Genomic DNA, 19,156 nt, shown 5'->3' on the forward strand with positions numbered 1-19,156 from the left:
AACTAACCCTTTAACTGTAGGTGGTGTCCTCTACCTGGCTGGGCTGTATGATGGGGTTATGTAAATCTCAGGACTGGATTGACAGAAATACAAATTGTTGGCAGGTAAACAGCTCCCTTGTATCCAATTTATCTGTGTATTTCTCTGTTTGCCTGAGTTTCACCAATTTAATGAATGCTTACACTACATAAGCCCGTCATTAAGAACAACCGTGTTAGTGTTGTAGAAGCGATGCATCGCATACCTACCCATATGCATGTAAAGCAAAAGCTTTTAGATGTTCTGAAGATCAGCAGCACCACCTTAGATGTCAGCGCTGCCCCCGCCAATCAGTGACTGGTGCTCCAGTGTCTTCTCTCCCAGTCTAATGGATCCCCCCTCATAAAACTCCCCCCATCCCTGGAAATTAAGCAAGACATTTGTCAAGCACACACTATCAGCACATTTCAAAAGGGCTTTTAACTATATTCTTATCAAGTGCTGCTTCAATCCACTCATGAGAAGTGCTCCCTTGTAAAGATATATGTCTGCCTTTTACATCTATGGAACTTTTATCTGCTAGTATTAATTAGGCAGTTGAACTCTCTAAGTCATTCTCCAAGTTCCCAGGCATCCCTTTAATTACACTATGAATCTTTTCAATTGAAAACAACATGTATTCAAAGAGTTGTTACTGTATTCATCATACAAATTACTACTGAGCACTGCTGAGGCAATCAGCTAATTCTTGTATATGTTCCATATTCTATGGCATCCTGTGTATACAACAGACACATCCATTCTATGTATTCTGTATGCATGGACCCACAATACAAAAAGGTATGGGATCTAGTGCTAGTTCTAGACCCAAAATTCATCTTAAAATGGTATTAAACCCAAGAGCAAACATTTATTATATTGCATCTTACCAATTCTTAGAGGTTATGGCTGCATTAGTTTTAATTTTTTTTTAGGCTTTCTTTCTTTTTTTTTCTACCTAGTGATCCAAGTCTGTTATTTTTCAATAGAAAATGCTGAAAATTCTACAAGATAGGCTTTAGCAGCACATGAACCAAGAGCTACCACAAGTACAAGTAAACACAAGTACAAGCTGGATTTTGAAGAGGCAAAGAAACTAAAGATCAAATTGCCAACATTTGCTGGATCATGCAGAAAGCAAGGGAGTTCCAGAAGAAAGTCTACTTCTGCTTTATTGACTACAGTAAAGCCTTCAATTGTGTGGATCACAACAAGATGTGGCAAATACTGAAAGAAATGGGAAAACCAGACCACCGCACCTGTCTTCTGAAAAACCTATATGCAAGCCAAGAAGCAACAGTTAGAACAGGACATGGAATAACTGACGGGTTCAAAACTGAGAAAGGAGTGCGACAAGGATGTATACTGTCACACTACTTATTAAACAACCTGAGATATGCAGATGATACCACACTAATGGCAGAAAATGAAGAACTAAAGAGTCTCTTAATGAAGGCGAAATAGGAGAGCCTGAAATTGAACAACATGAAAACTAAGATCATGGCAAACTGGTACCATCACTCCTTGGCAAATAGAAAGAGGAGAAATGGAAACAGTGACAGACTTTATCTTCCCAGGCTCCAAGATCACGGCAGACAGTGACTGCAGCCATGAAATTAGGAGACGCTTGCTTCTTGGGAGGAAAACAATGGCAAACTTAGACAACGCTATAAAAAGCAGAGAAGTCATCCTACCGACAAAGTGCCATATAGTCAAAGCTATGGCATATCTAGTAGTAACCTATGACTGTGAAAGTTGGACCATAAGAAAGGCTGAACGCAGAAGAATTGATGATTTTGAACTATGGTGTTGGAGAAGACTCCTTAAAGTTTCTTGGATGGCGAGAAGATCAAACCAGTCAATCCTGAAGGAAATTAACCTTGAATATTCACTAGGACAGATGATGAAGCTGAAACTTGAATACTTTGGCCACCTAATGCGAAGAGAGGACTCATTGGAAAAGACCCTGGATGCTGGGAAATATGGAATTAAAAAAGGAGAAGAGGATGACAAAAAACAAGATGGATAGATTGCATGAAGTTAGGCAACTCTGGGAGGCAATGGAGGACAGAAAAGCCTGGAGCGTTAAGGTTCACGAGGTCACGAAGTGTCAGACACAACTAAACGACTGAACAACAACACATAAATATTTTATATAGGTTGCTAGGACTGTATAAACCCTGTAGCTGGGAATATCAGTTGTAATAGAATGAGAATTCCAGCATGACACCAATTCCAGGGACACAGACCAATAGCAGTCATCTAGTATACACACACAAACATGAAGAAACATCCAAAGAAAGGTACTCTTTAGTACACTTAACACATGTAGCTGGCATTGGAAAGCCGGGGACTATGGAAGAGTTACAGAGGTGATTTACCATGACATGACGTGCATTGAGAAGCCTACCTGTTCCTGAATGTTTGTTTTTCTGAGTATGATAAACACGGATGATGTCCACCATTACTTCTCTGACATCCGGATCCTCACTTTGCAGCAGCTGCACCACACACATCCATAGCTGTAAAGTATCTGATATACCTGTAGAACAAAATTAGAAAGATTACAGATAAAACACCCCAGAAACATTCAGGAGCATTCTTTTTGGCTTCATTCTTTAACACATCCATTTAAATAAAATAACTTGTCCCTAGAGAAGGAAAGCTGGCCATACATTATACAATTTTCCTATTCAATTTCCTTAAGAATTACCTTCAACTATAAAGTGTAAGGGCCTGCCTGATTGCATACAAATCTAAAGTGTTTAACCATTTCAGTTCCGGATGGTTTAAACCCCTTAATAACCAGCCCATTTTTTGTGATTCGGCACTGTGTTACTTTAACTAACAATTACGCGGTCCTGCAACGCTGTACCCAAATAAAATTTGATGTTCTTTTTTCCCCGCAAATAGAGCTTTCTTTCGGTGGTATTCGATCACCTGTGCGGTTTTTAGATTTTGCGCTATAAACAAAAAAAACTACAATTTAAAAAAAAAAAAAACAGTATTTTTTTACTTCCTGCTATAAAACATTCCCAGTAAAAAAAAAAAATACCAAAATGCGTATTTTAATTGGTTTGCAAAAAAGTTATAGCGTTTACAAACTATAGGATAGATTTTTGGACTTTTTATTTTTTTGTTTTTTTTTAGTAATGGCGGCGATCAGCAATTTTAAGTGGGACTGCGACATTGTAGCGGACGAAAGTGACACTTTTTGTGACACAGTGTTATTAATACAGTAATCAGTGTTAAATAATATGCACTGTAAGGCCCCGTTCACATAGGGGCGATCCGACTTGGGGGGGCGACCTCCGAGGTCGCGGTGCGAGCAGCACGCCGCGACCTCGGAGCGGCCGCCACGGACTTCATAACATTGAAGTCTATGGCGGTCGCCTCCGGGTCGCCCCAAGGAAGCTCCGGACCCTTTTTCTAAGTCGGAGCGACTTGTGTCGCTTCTATTAGAACGGGTCCGCAGCTTCCCTATGGAAAGCGACCTACGGCGACCTGTGAGGCAACCAGGTCGCCTCACAGGTCGCCTTAGTGTGAACGGGGACTTACTGTATAAATGCCACTGGCCGGGAGGTGGGGTAATACTGGGGTTGATCAAGGGGTTAAATGTAAGCCTAAATGTGCTTGCTAACTGTGGGGGCTCTGTGAAAGGCACACAGTGATCGGTGTTTCAGCTTGGCTGAAACACACGATTTCACTGTGCCTGTCTGACAGGAGAGCTGCCTGGTTTGTTTACATAGGCAGACAGCCCTCCTGTCAGTTTCCCCGAAGATAGTGGGAGGCCGGCGGTGATCGAACCAGCTCCTCCCACAGTCTGGCTCCCGCTGTGTCTAATCCCAGCGGGAGCGCGCCACTGAGACCACGTGCACCTAATCACATAGATCTACGTTATTATGCGCAGCCAAGCCACCCTGCCACAGTAAATCTGCGTGGGGCGGTCGGCAAGTGGTTAAGTTTGACCTCATATTATATGGTTTAGGTAAATTGAATGTATTGTATAATGTATAACCAGCCGAACTCACAAACAAAGCGAACACAGAGTGATATATTTCAAGCATTTCTTTTCATTTTGATGGTTATGGCTTACAGCTAGTGAAAACCCAAAATTCAGTATCTCAGAAAATTACAATATTACATAAGATCCAAAAAAAAAAAAAACGGGTCTTAAGATAAAAGACCTTCTGACTTTACAACTCCTTTAACTTTGATGATATTCTAATTTTTCAAGATGCACCTATGTATTTGAAAATTGATTAATCCTAATGTACTGATGGGCCGATCTAATTTCTTAGGGCCCTAAAATGGCAGGAAAGTACAAATACCCCACTTTTGGAAAGTAGACACCCCCAAGTATTTAGTAAGAGGCACGGTGAGTTTTTTGAAGTTGTAATTTTGTGTCACAATTTTTTGTAAAATGAAAAAATTAAATGAAATGGTTATTTTTTTCACATTTTTTTTAATTTTTTTTACATACGGTCACCAGAGCAGTACAGCGTCATCATATGACTGGTGTGGCAGTGGTCAGGGATACTGACTGGCATCAGTATGTGCTTCCCTAGAAGCCTCTTCTAGAGGGTGCTCCAACATCATCAGGCCAGTGCATTGTACATGAGGCCAGGGAGGGACTGACCACAACCTAAAGTGTATGAGAACACAGGAGCGAGGAATGGGGTAGTACAGTGTGAGTGTGTGTGGTGGTAAAGGGGGGGGTGGGCACTTTTTTTTTTCATTCCTGGAGTTGGGCATCAATGGCCTCCAAATTTCATCCTAGCATCAATCATGTGCATTTAACAGCGATCACTGTTTAGAAGAAGTGGAGAGCATAAAGTCACCGCCCCACCTCATATAATCAAAGGACACTCTGCATTGGTATAGGAAATAGGATAATGAATGGGGCCTGTGCCAAGCGGCCAACTTCCTTTGTTCAGAATCAAGCAGGGCAGCCACTCAACACTGGACCTCTCAGTGGAGATGACTGGAGTAGTGGTGTCTAGTTCAGTGCTTTCCAGCTTCCAGGGGCATCAGCCAGATATGGTTTATGAACAGTTGCATTGGGCCAAGCTGGACCAAAGTAACTAGATATAAAATATCTATAAATAGAAATCTTCTTTAAACTTAGTACACGGATCTTAGAAACCTAAGAAAATGCAGGCCACTGCTCTCTTAATTTTTATGTATTTTGTGTCTTTGTTAAGAGTCTTGGTCAACAGAACTGCTCATACACAGGGAACACTTTGTATATTTACCAAGGAACTTAACCCATTCAACCAACAGGAGGCTTGCAGGGTTGCCCAGGGATGGACTCCTCTAGAGATCATGTTGGAGGAGAATGCTTTGATGTTTGTGTTGCCCGGGGGACAGGGAGCTTAAAGTACAGCAATGCTTGGAAGAAGGGGCATTTTTAAATAAACTGTTTCTGTTTGTTGAGCTGTATTCCTCTGAAGTATAGTTTTCTGATGCTGAACAGGCATTTCAGGAATAGAATTTCTGTGTGAGAAATGTACAGCTTCTATAAATAACATACAGTGGCTTCACAAACTACCCAAACAACATGCTTTATGCAGGGCAGACTGTCACGAGTTTAAAGATCAGTCCTAAAATATAACACGCAGTGCACTCAGGGGACTGAACCGCGATATTTTACCCTGAGCTGCTCAAGACAAAACCAATTGGACTTTGATCAGATGTTTTAAAAATAAAAAGAGAACTCCTCTTTTATTAAAAATTGGTATAAAATATATCATTGGGAGGCAAGCCATTTGCCATTTTGAAATATAATGTTAGTAAAAATGATCACTCCACTTGGCTTTCTAAATCCCTCCCCCCTTTAAAAAATAAATAACAATTAAACTTCCCCGCAGCCATACCTAAAAGTAGGGCATACCTCCCCAAAATGTAGGTTCCTGTTCATGTGATTGGCTGACTGCTTTTCCAGGCAGTTTTTCCCCTTCTAAAATGTGTCGTGATCATGTGACTTTTGTTCTAGACCCTTTCACCTAGCACTAAGGAAGAAAGTCACTAGAATGCAAACATCAGTATTTACTGAACAAGGAGCCCCCACTTAGGGTCCACTTATACTGGTACTAAAACACGGTTCAGCCCCTTGAGTCGGATCGTTTCTGTAGTATGAGTGCTCCAAATCGCTTCCCGGATCGGTTAAGCGTACTGTGTCCGGGGCCACTTGGAAAACAGGGTGCATTTCACATATGGTCTGGTACGGTTTGCTTCAGTGGGAGTGAAAACCATACCACGGCGATTCTTGTTTAACCGGCCCCAGTGTGAGCACACCCTAAGTGTGAGCATAACCAGGCAACTTAGAGGCTTTTTTGAGTATGCGGATGCTCATTTTAAGGCAAGGCTTGTAGTACAGGAGCAGAATCACACAATATTGGTCCTGTAGTCCTTTTTTTTTCAGATGGTAGTGCCTGAAAAACATGTGTTTTTAGGGCAATGTCTATGGGATCAAACATGGGTGATTCTGTCCTAAAGCAGCTTATGTGCTTTTCTGGGCTTTCCGCGATAGGCGACAAGTGACAACGGTCAGGTGGTAATGGGCCAACTGAGAAAAATTGGATTCTTCATCATCCTGAGCGTTGTCCCTCTTCAGGAATATATGTGACAAAGTGCTCGGGTGTGCCTGGGGACAAACAATGCATAGCACAGTAGAGTTTTATTAGAACAGAAGGTATGTACATGCCCCATTCCATCACATATCCGAAATAGAGAAGATGATTATTACTTATTTCAGGATACTGAACATGGACATCCAAATTATTCCTTCCACCCCTCTGACTTAATGGAGCATAACACAGATAAAGTCCACTATTTATTCCAAACTGTACAGCTGTTTCAGGATTGTTGGTCATCATGAGTGAAGTGCATGGAAGCAACGCAAATTATGGTGCGAGGCTTGGGACAAACAAGAAAGTATAACCCAGAAGGTTATGATTAGAATAAACTAAAGGAATCACAAAGTCATCTATTCAATCACAGCAAGTATACATGGCTATAGCATCTCTGCGTGAGTTTCTCTTGTTGGAGCAATATTTAAGAGGGTCAGTGCACTATATCATGTTAGGTACATCCTAGGGACAGACAGGTTTACTTCAGGCCGAGGAATAGGGATGGCCGAACGGTTCGGCCCAATTTGCCTGTTCGGCCGTATGCCGATCACTCGAATTTGCAGCATGTTCACCCCGATGAACACCCTGCAATACGCTGAGCGCTGCACATTGCATTCTGTGCTGTGATTGGGCAAAGCTTTGCCCAATGAGGGTACAGTGTAAGCTGGTTGTTAAGGAGCGGAGCCGGGAAGCCGGCCGTGGCATCCTTAACAACTGATGAGTCATCAGCTGTGAATGAGTTTCCCCCGCTGACAGCTGAATAACCTTTGGGTCTGGCATGGATTTGGAGGGGAACCCCACGCAAACCCTCCCCCCAAAGAAACAGGGGGCCCCCCGGAATCCATATTAGACCCTTATCCGGGAATGCAGCCTGGCAAGTCAGGAAATGGGGGGGTGAACCCCGGTGAAGGCCACATGCCCCCATGTCATGTGACATCTGAAGGAGCGGTGCCATCCGATGACGTAGCTAGATGGCCCCGTCCCTTATCTATCCAACAAACATCAAAGTGCGGAGCGGGCATACGGCAAAGTGTTTTTCATTTTTTTCTATGTTTAGGGTCGGCAGGATTGACAATGGATTTACAAGGGACATTTTTTTTTTTTTTATTTCTAATAAACGATTTGTTAAAAACTGTCTAGTATTGTTATGACTTTTGTACACTTCTTTAGTGAATGGGTAGGGGTACTATGCACCCGATACCCATTCACACGGGGGGGGCGTGATCTGAGGGCCCCGTTGCTCGACCCCCCCCCCTCTTTCCTAACCTGCCAGGCTGCATGCCCGGATAAGGGCCTACTATGGACTGGGGGGGGGGGGGGCATGGCATTTTTTTTATTTTCTCAATAGCCGGGTGCAGGCAATTGTAACCGCGAGTCATTTTAAGTGGGATTTGACTTTTTTTTCTTTAGAAATGTCATTTTTGCTGTAGAACTCTTTATGCATGCTACAGATGCACCTCTTTACAGGCACATTAAGGGGACCCCCAGGCACTATAAAGGAATTTTTATTTTTGGACTTTATGCATAATTAAAATCATCTCCCCTGAAAAAACAATTGTTTTTCTATTGATATACCTATGTCCCCCAGGGCAGTATTCAGACCCCCACCCCCCTTTTATGGCCAGTAACTTGCATATAAGCCTTCAGAATAGGCACTTTTGATTTTTCCTGTTCGGCTCCCATAGACTTCAATGGGGTTCGCTGTTCAGGTTAGAACGTTTCCCCTGTTTGGGAGTTCTGCTGCAAGCTGAACAGGGTGGTATTCGGCCCATCCCTACCAAGGAATGTAGGAAGCAAGATGGGATATTCAGTATATCATTGCATTGGTCCTGGATATGAGAAGTATTGCATTTTAAAGTTATCTTTTTGTAAAAGAAATAAGTGCACTGTTGCGGACTAGCTGTCTGGCTGTCTACAAGAATTTGATACAATGGTTTAAACTTAGCCAGGGTAAATTATGCTGTACGCCAATGTACACAGCGGAACCATTTATAATCAAAATTAGTTCCCATCCTCGTGTCAGTCCAATTGTATCTTCCAATCATCAGTGGTTTCACTGAGTGCAGTTCTAAGTTAGTGGTTTTAGTGAATGAAGCTCTACAGTACCTTGAAAAAGTGTTCATACCGAAAATGTAAATGTATTTTATTGGGATTTTATTTGCTAGACCAACACAAAGTGGAACATAATTGTGAAGTGGATGGAAAATGATAAATGGTTTTCAACATTTTTTTACAAATAAATATGTGAAAAGTGTGGTGTGCATTTGTATTCACCCCCCTGAGTCAATACTTTGTAGAACCCCCTTTCCCTGCAATTACAGCTGTAAGTCTTTTTGGGGATGTCTCTACCAGCTTTGTACATCTAGAGAGTGACATTTTTGCTCATTCTTCTTTATTAAATAGCTCAAGCTAGGTCAGATTGGATAGAGAGCGTCTGTGAACAGCAATTTTCAAGTCTTGCCACAGATTCCCAATTGGATTTAGGTCTGCACTTTGACTGGGCCATTCTAACACATGAATTTGATTTGATCTAAACCATTCCATTGTAGCTCTGGCTGTATGTTTAGGGTCGTTGTCATACTGGAAGGTGAACCTCCGCCCCAGTCTCAAGTCTTCTGCAGACTCTAACAGGTTTTCTTCTAAGATTGCCTCTCAGTGATTTCCAGCTTAGCGCGACCCCCTCAAACACAGCTCGCGACCCACCAGTGGGCCCTGACCCATGGTTTGGAAACTCCTGGTATAGAGAATTATGAATTCATTAAAGACCAAGGATACCTCCAATGTTTTACTGGACCCTACTGAATTGAGAACAGATTTTGCTTAAGTAAAGTTTTTTTTTAAATCAATCAATATAATCATTGGATAATCTACTAACTGAAAAGTATCCGACCACAATTTAAAACCTGCAGTATTAAACTTCTCCAATAACAGAACAGTTAGGAACATGTTTCAATGTGTTATCCATTTAAAATTGGCATTCATCAGATTAAGTGTAGGATTCTTAAAAAGAGCAAACCAGGAAGAGATTAAGAAGAACAAACAGATCTGTGCTTTATATTCTGAACCAGTCAGGGTTTTCCTTTTGTTAGTCTGATCCATTACCTAAAACACAGGAGAGGTTGCCATAGGCAGAGCTGTCAGCTATTTGTACGGCGTATTTGCTCTAGGCCTCAGCGATTCTCTCAGTAAATCTCTCCTCACATCTAAAGTGTCTTTTGCTTGTCTGCTAAGGTTTTCCTTCCATACTGGCAGTTGCTAGCAGTAGTATATTTATTTTGAACGGCTGTTTGGATCTTCACTTGTTGAAAGAAAGTAGAAAAAAATTGTCACTTCTGAACTCCAAAAAGAAAAAAATAAATGTGTTTCTGCCAGGGCTGGATTTCCATCATTGGAGTCTGGTGCCCAAAGAAACTCCCCACTGTTAGGCCTTCTTCTAACACATTGCATTCTCTTGTTTTACTGGTTCCAATCTGGCTTAGAATTTGGTGACATGAAGCTCAATTCACAACAAATGTGTTACTTGCCATAATAGTTGGCGTTTTCAGCCATACGACTGTTATTTTCAGTCTTCATTGTTAAAAAGTTATGGTAAATAATGGCTATTGTAAAAATGTATGTAAAAAAAAATGGGTTCATTGTAAACTGTAATATAAATAATTTTAAAAAACTGTGCTTGAAGGCTAAGTTCACCTTTAGGCCGAGTTCACATATGTGCGAACTTGATGCGGTTTTCACCAATTCGCATGACATGTGAATGTGACTGGCTCTCAATGAAGCCGGTTCACACCATAACCAGGGCAGCCACGGTGCGGATTCCAAAAGGGTCTATGTGAGTTTTTGGGTCATGTTCAGGTGCAAATTCATGCAAAAAATTGAGCCTGAATTGCACCAGACCCCAGGCTGGAAACCATGGATGCACTTATGTGAACCCTGGCCTCAGGGAATAAAAAAAAAAACGCACATATTTTTGTAGCAAAAAAATAGCATTTATTATTTTTTTCCCCAAAGCGTTGTACTTGTGATCAGTGGATCGTGAGTGGAATGTCAGGCTCCTGCAGACACTTATTTAATCTTCCTGCCTACACCTCTGTACAGGCTTTCCGTTAGGCTTCATGCATACACAGCTCTTCTGAACACTTTTGTCCTGGCAGGTGAAAGGCAGATTTAAAAACGTGCCCAAAGGTTTGTTCTTTAGACACGTTCAGGCGAGCCAAGTGTCTGGGCGTTCTGTTATTTAATTGGGCAAAATAGTAATTTATTCTGGCCCTTGAAATAAATGAACGCTCATGCACTAAACGCACATAGCGTTTAGATATGTTTAAAAATGTTTAGGCGTGTCAAGCTTTTTTTCTGCCCAAATACTTATCTCCTGATCGTAATCGCGTAAACGCGTTCAGATTTCACTCCTGCCTCTAAATGCCTTGACACATAAGCTAACAGAGGTGCGTTTACGGGCCAGAAAAAAAAGCCTCAATCGCCTGTAAAACAAGCATTTTTTTAGCTGCAGTATGCATGAGGCCTTAGAAAACTGGAGGAAGTGGTCAATGAACTAAGAGGGTGCTCATTAGCATTCAGGTACAGTAGTTTTTTTTTTTTTTTCAAGAAAATAAACTTTTATTGAGCACATAAATGATCCAAGGTGCAAACAGTAACAGAAGAAGGTACAAAACGCAATTGGCATACAGAATATACAGAAGGGTTCAGAACTTCGATCAACGCATAAAAGCTCAGGTACCAAAAAATGCAAAAATAGTAGAGTGAGCACATTGCAAACATCTTAGCTCAATCACATCATAACTGTTGAGACAACTTTGACACATACAGGAAAGTAAGCACAATGTGTAGGGTCAGGAGTAGTAAACTAACAAACCAAGGAACTAATGGTGGGAAAGGGAAAGGGGAAAGAGCACCACTGAAGAGCAACATAGATCAGAACATAGCACCAGCATTAGAAATACCCTGCTTATCCCATCAAGAGTCTGTCCATCACCAGCTGGGGCAGGTACAGTAGTTGATTGGAATCTACAAGCCGCCTGCCGCAGTAGAAGACAGCACTTGTAGTTTATTCATTCACAGATGCACCCACACAGCCGCACTGATTTTAAAATGTGACAGTAGCTGTGGGGAGAAGAACCCCCACCTGCTGTCACAGGGAGGGTAAGGGGGGAGATCCAGGAGCATGGTACATACTAAATACGGGTGTAACATGCCAACCATGAACTTATCCTTTAACCCTAATTAATTTTTATTAACTTTAAACTTGTGTTTGTTCATGTTCGTAAAGCCCAATTGAGCCCTACTAATTTATTACTGTAATGCAGTCAGATACACATACAGTATTGACTTCTTTTATATGCCAAGTACTGCAGTAAGGGTTAAAGCAGAATTCAACTTTTTTTTTTCTGTTATGGGACCACAGGGGGGCTTATGCCATATTGAATTTACCATAGATTAACACATTATGGAAGAAATACCTGTCAAACAAAGCCCTCCAGCACTGTGCTGTCAAAGCTCCAGCTGGTCCCTGGTGCTTCCATTTTCACCCAGTCTTCATTCTTCATTCTGGATTCGCTCTCTCCGGCCATTTGAATAGCGGGTGCCATAAATGTGGTCTGAGCTGCACACGTGTGGCTCAGATTACATTACCGCTGACACACCGGAGAGGCATTTATGATGGAAGAGACCACTAGGGTCTGTTTCGTTATAAAAACTCTGCCTGTTAGCAGTTTGAACATATGTCAGTTCAATACTCCCTCACTGATTGCTGAATTGAAAAAATAAATCCTATCTAAATGCCCATTTTACTTACCTACATCTGCAGTCCTGTGACCCTCCAGCGCAGTGTCTTCGTCCTCTTCTGTTTACAGGTCCATCATGCAGACAGCGACAAGGACACTTCCTATTGTGAGCAGCAAAATTTTCAGCAGTGGGGTCCTCTCGCATTGCCAGAAGTACAATATGGGGGTAGTGAGGGGACCAGTGCCTGAAGAGATAGCAGGCTACAGGGCAGGAAATCAACATTAGATGTAATGAAATTGGGACTTGAAGTAAGGACACAACAGGAGGGACTATGAAGATGTGTTTTTCAGGAACACTAAGGAGTTAGGCCGGCCATACATGGAGAGAATTTCTTTCCTGCAACCACAACACAGACAGCGTTGACAGGGGAATCCCTCCCGCCGAGCCATTGCATTCTCCCGGTGGGGGAAGCCAGTGATTATTGCTAGCGCTATAGCAGCCACTAGCGATATTCGCAGGTAAAAACCCTGTATGCTGGTTGTACCAAAGTTGATCGATCAACTTGGTACATTTAGCCAGCTCATACCCAGTTCCAATTCTGGCTGGTTCCTGCTGAACTGGCTGAGATTGGAACAGTGTATGACCTGCTTAAGGTAAGTAATGCAGAATGTACTACTGAAATTAGATTTTTTGCATTAGGCCTTGTTCACACTTGCGTGATTCTGTCCATAATTCCAGAATCGCTAAAAAAAAATGTGCAATACACTTGTGATGCCCCTATTTTTTGTAATGCCACCCTAAGCACAGTGAGATTTTGCAGTGATTGTCATGCACCAAAATGCAAAAAAATGCAACAAAGTGGGAGATGCCAAATGTTTGAAACATGAACTTCTTTGGCGTATTTTTGGAGTGGAGGGAGGCCACTACAGAAATGCACAAAAAAAAAAAAACGTGATGTGACAGCATCGCTCTGGTGTGAATGGGGCCTTAAAGTACATACAGTGCTGGCAGTACTAGGAGAGTTGGACTCCCCTCTCACACACAAGCAGCAGCCAAGTTCCCTGACACATCCCCCTGAAAACTGCTCTAATCAGCAGTGATGCTCAAGGAGAAAGAGTGATGTTGGTTAGAGAAGTGTTCAGTGCAGTGTGTCAGACCACAGGAAAAGTTGATGCATGGGTGCTAGTCTGACACTCCCATATGCTGGCAGCACAGGGGGTTCTTTTTAACCCTTGCTTCAGCATTTAGCTGAAAAAAAAAATAACATTTGTAATTGCAAATGCAACCTGATTGCATTACAGTAATAGTTAAGCCCCCGGGCTGCTCTGATGCCCCATACGACTGCATCCCTTCTGTCACAGACATGCCTAAAGGATTCCTGGTGAAGGGAAGTAAAAGGTCCCTGCCGCTGACCTACTGAGTGTTGGATGAGGTAAGGGACAGAGCGGAGGCCTCCCTCCCCCAGCATGGATGGTGTAAACTGTGTCTGAGCAGAGGCCGGTTCCATGCCCTACTGGAGACTCTCCTCCCCTGGCCAGCCCCAACCAAGCTTTACCAGCTCCTCCCAACCAGCCTCCGCTGGCCAGGTCGGGAACCCGGATTCGGCTGGTGAGTAAAGAGTACCTGGAGCGGAGCTTCAGCATTGAATGGGAGTCAGGAGGAGGCCAGGACGAGGGAGAGTGGGAAGGAGGCCGAGTCGCTGCACCATGGGCCTCTGGTTTGTACTTGTCCCTTGGGCCGTAAGTTGTCAGTCAGCCCCTGCAGGGAACATGATTTTAGTGTCATTTAAAGCCTGTACACACTTGACGGAAATTGGACTAAATATCCTCTGACATTTCTCTCTCTTGCTCAGCGTTCATAACCGTTTTTCGTTGACAGTTCATAAATGTTCTCGAAATTTCTCGTCCAATTTTTTTTTTTTTTTTTTTTTTTTTAGACATTTGTTCCCAGACTTCCAGATTGTCAGCAACGTCAGATCATGCGCGGTCTTTCGTATCTGATTTTTCGCGGACGTACTGCATACACATTAAACGAAAATTGGTCATCTGGGGACGGACGATAAAAATTTTGGTGTTTGTCCCTCCGTTTTTTTTCGTTGAAAATGTCGGCATCGGCTGCTGAAAGTTGTGTACACACTAGCCAAAAATGGTACGATTTTACCTCGGACGGGAATTTTCGGCAGATTTTCTACTAGTGTGTACCCCACTTTAGCTGCCTCATTACAATAATGATAATACAATTCTGGCTTTGTATTAACATGGTAATTATGACTAAATGGCACTGGTTTAACCAAGTCAAAATAACACCCTCCCCAACCTATCCGGTTTGGTTTTCCATGAACCAAAAAGTGGTAACCCCAGGATCAAGCTGACGACAACTGTTATCGCGTTGTACATGCAAGCTGTATCTGTCTCATCTATGCCTTGGGTGCCAGAGGACCTTGTCCCTGCACGGAGCTCATATATCATTAATAACCAGTCACATACTGACAATGTTGAGCTGTCCAATCACAGTAAATTGGAAACAATGATCTCCACCAGCTAAGCTCCATATTCATATTAGGAATGTCATACAACTCACAGCTTGTTTTACTAACTCGCTGGAAAAGTCTGAACCAATATGGAGGAGATTTTTGGATGGATATATCTGCCAAATAGTTGGTTTCCCATAGCTCTCTAATTCTAGGAAAAGAAGCAACCACAGAAAGCAGATGTCGGCATGCTTTGGGTTTGCAGCTTCGATAAGGACTAATGCCATATGCCATGCCAGGAAAAAAAAATTGCATTTGTAAATGTAGATGCTGTAATTTCTCCTGCCTTCTTTTTCAGTTGAATCTACTTTTTATTGGCAGTTTGTGTTGCTACAGATAAAATTCAGTAAGGGCCCATTCAGACCTTAGCACCCCGGTGTACTGTGTGAATGTGTTTTTTCATACGTTAATGCGCATTGCATTAAAGCGTAACTCCACTTTTGTAAAAAAAAAAAAAAAAAAAACATTCCCCTCTGGGTGATCTCTGTACATTGCAGGGATTTTAACAAACTTTGTTGCAAATTCCTACCTTTTGTTATTCTGAAGAAATCATTATTTGTTTCTCTGTGCTGAGTGGGTCAAATGGGAGTGATTTCATAATTATCTATTAGATGGGGCAGCTGAGGGGCTCTAATGAGGAAAGCTGCTGGGTCTGCATCCCTTTAGACGTGTTCCTATTGGGAGTATCTCACCAAAAATGACATTTGTGTTGCAGGGGATGCCAGAAATCTGACTTGTATCTTAGGCAGACTTCTGGGAAAATCAGTGAGCCAATCACACAAGCAGGAAATTATGTTTCTGGGGTGTGGTCAGTACACATTCTGTGTACAGAACAACTCCAGGCGGCCATATTGGATTTTCAGAAAATTACAACAGCTGCAGATTGAAAAGGAAAGGTAATTTTTAATAAAATTTAATTACAATAGGATTTGTGTCACAATTGTATACGCTATATTGCTTTTTCTTTATTTGCTGATTTTTTTCCCCAAGAAAGTGGAGTTACCCTTTAAACGCTTGCCGACCGCCGCACGACTATTTACGGCGGCGGTCAGCCCCTCACAGGCAAAGCGCCCCCCCGCCCGTGTGCCTGGCGGAACCGATGTCCGCCGGTCACTCGCAATCGTCCGTTAGAGCAGGAGAAAGGCAGGCGGCTAACGTAAACAAGCCGCCTGTCATTCTCCCCTGTGTAGGAATAGTGATCATATGGTTCTACTATGTAGGACTGTTGATCACCGTTCCTACACCTCAAGCCACAGCCAATCACAGTTAGAATCACGCCCCTAGGGACACACTTAACCCCTCCTTCTTGAAAAAAGTTAACCCCTTCACTGCCAGTGTCATTTTACAGTAACAGTATGTATAGCACTGATTACTGTAGTAATGTCACTGGTAACCCCAAAAGTGTCAAAAATGTCAGTCAAGGGTCCGATCTGTCCGCCGCAATATCGCAGTACCGCAAAAAAAAAAAAAAATCGCAGATCGCCGCCATTACACGTTAAAAAAAACAACAAAAATTACAAAAATCTTTCCCTTAGTTAGTAAACGCAATAACTTTTGCGCAAACCAATCAAAATATGCTTTTTGTGATTTTTTTTTACCAAAAATATGTAGCATAAAACAAATTGGCCTAAAATGTTAAAAAATTTAGATTTTTACATTTTTTTTGGGGAATTTCATATAAAAAATATTGTTATTTTTGCAAAATTGACGCTCTTTTTTTGTTTATAGCGCAAAAAGTAAAAATCGCACAGTTGATCAAATACCACCAAAAGAAAATTTGTCAAATTTGTTTAGGTACAGCATCGCATGACCGCGCAATTGTCCGTTAAAGTCACGCAGTCCCGAATCGCAAAATAGGCCCTGGTCAGGAAGGGGGTAAAATCTTCCGGGGCTTAAGTGATTAAAGAGGAAGTAAACCCTCCTCAGGAAGTTGTACCTATAGGTAAGCCTATGTTAAGGCTTACCTATAGGTACTGTAAATATCTCCTAAACTTACACCGTTTAGGAGATATTTACCTTTAATGCAGCCAGTGACGTCACTGGCGCATGCGCTCTGAAGGAACGGCTGATCGTGCCGTTCCTTCAGAGCCCCGTGCCGTGACCGTCGGCTCCCGTGCGCGTGCGCGGGAGTGACGTCACCGCGGCTCCGGCCAATCAGATGACCGGATGCCGCGATCCCGGAAGACGGGCGACATGTCATGTCGCCCGTCATACAGGTAAGAGAGCGGCACGGCGGGGGCTCGTTCTAAGGTAAGTATTTCATAATGAGCTAGTATGCGAAGCATACTAGCTCATTATGTTTTTCTCTTGCAGGTTGTAAAAAAAAAAATTTTTTTTTAAATGAGTTTACAACCTCTTTAAGGCAACTAATTAAGTTAATTAGCCTGGCAGTGCACCCACTGATAATGAACATCTGCCTGCACAGTACAGACAAGGTTATATATGGCAAACACAACTGACCAGCCCCCTCATGAACAAAGAGGATTATGTAAGATTTTTCCTTGCTAGAGAGTCCTGTAGCAATAGGAAATAGAATAAATAGCATATAGAATAGAGAATCCAAAAATGTAAGCTGCAATTTTTAAATATTTTTTGTTATGGTATGTGAAAGGAAAAGTAGGTGTTATCCCAATTTGTTTGCAGAAGTGAAAATACACGTTAAGGCTAGTGGGGCACTTTGCAGGAAAACCACAACCTGCCTGTAGCATCATAGCACACCAGCAGTAGTGGCAACCATTTTGGTTTAAGGTTTTAAAAAATGACAAATGACAGTAGGCCCAATTGTTGCTCTAATGACTGGCAAAATAGGTGGCCACATGTAGAATGAACCTGAAACTAAACATAGGCCCAATTCTTGCTCATAGTGACTGGGAAAATAGGTGGCCACACGCAGAATCATAGGCATGTGGACAGGTTGTGCCGGATGTGCCTAGACATACCCCAGGGAGGTGTGAGAACTCTTTTTCGGCATTTCTGCTAATTGACACTGGTGGCTGCAAGTGGGACTATTTGTCATGTGGATGTTTAACTCCTGTGAGCACTGCAGCCACTGGCAGCTCATTTGGCTGTACATCTTCTATGGATCTCAGGAGTGCAGTTCGTTCTGCACTCCTGTGACCCCTTTTCAACAGAGAGCGGTCTGAAGTCCACTCTCCGCTGACGTCACAGATGTTGGTCCAGGAACCGCGTCATCATGACCACGGACCGAACCTGGCTCAACCTCTCAGCCACCCCCTCTACAGCCAAGCTCTCCAGCGAGCGAGGAGGAAGCAGAGCAGAGAGCTGCTGACTGACAGTAACGGGAAAAAAACAAAAGAGAAGCCCATACTTCTCTTTTAATTCATAGAAATTTGTGAATGTATAAACTACATGTTCAATCCACCACTGCAGCAGACAGACTTGAAGTTGACATAAATTGAAAGCGCACAGATCAGCACGCCCGTAATTTATTCACACTGCCTACAGCTCTGCAATAACAGCCATACAGAGGTACGGACACAGAGCTGTAGGCAGTGTCTGCAGGAGCCTGACATTTCATGGGCGCAATACTTTGCAATCTCCGGTTTTAAAAAAGAATAAATGCACCAGCAAAAATGTGTGCATTTATTATTTTTTAATAAAAGGTGAACCTAACCTTTAGGTATTTATACCCTAATCCTTGCACATACCGTATTTTTCGCCGTATAAGATGCACTTTTTCTTCCCCAAAACTGGGGGGGAAAAGTTGGTGCGTCTTATACGGCAAATGAACATTTTTCCTGCTGCCTGTGCTGAGTCCTGACGTCCAATGGGGGCGGTGCCGGTGCGTGCGTCAGTCACGCACCGTCACCGCCCGATCTCCTTCCCGCCGGACTGAGAGAGCCGCCGTCAAAGAACGAAGACAGAAGAGGACGAGAGGAGAAGCGCCGTGGACGGTTCCAGGAATCCCGTCAGAAGAAGAGGACGAGAGGAGCAGCGCAGGCAGCCCAGGAGAGCAGGTAAGTGAGCCGACCTGTGCCATGCCTGTACCACCACCTGTGCCTTGCCTAAACCACCACCTGTGCCATGCTTAAACCACCACTTGTGCCATGCTTAAACCACCACCTGTGCCATGCCTAAACCACCACCTATGCCAAGCCTTAACCACCACCTGTGCCAAGCCTAAATCACCACCTGTGCCATCCCTAAACCACCTGTGCCATGCCTAAACCACCACCTGTGCCATGCCTAAACCACCACCTGTGCCATGCCTAAACCA

At 42.9% G+C, this 19,156-nt stretch overlaps 1 protein-coding gene across 2 annotated transcripts in view; it reads right to left on the reverse strand.

Annotated features, from left to right (window-relative positions):
• The window catches only part of THADA (THADA armadillo repeat containing), a 1,178,628-nt gene that overhangs the window by 191,680 nt on the left and 967,792 nt on the right, over nt 1-19,156 (reverse strand). For both annotated transcript variants that reach the window (XM_082249837.1, XM_082249838.1), the window contains exon 36: nt 2,429-2,560. In XM_082249837.1, coding sequence (XP_082105963.1) covers nt 2,429-2,560 — 132 coding nt within the window. The remainder of the gene's footprint in view (nt 1-2,428; nt 2,561-19,156) is intronic.

The sequence above is a fragment of the Pelophylax lessonae genome (genome assembly GCF_965119305.1).
Source record: "Pelophylax lessonae genome assembly, chromosome: 3".
Taxonomy (NCBI): domain Eukaryota; kingdom Metazoa; phylum Chordata; class Amphibia; order Anura; family Ranidae; genus Pelophylax; species Pelophylax lessonae.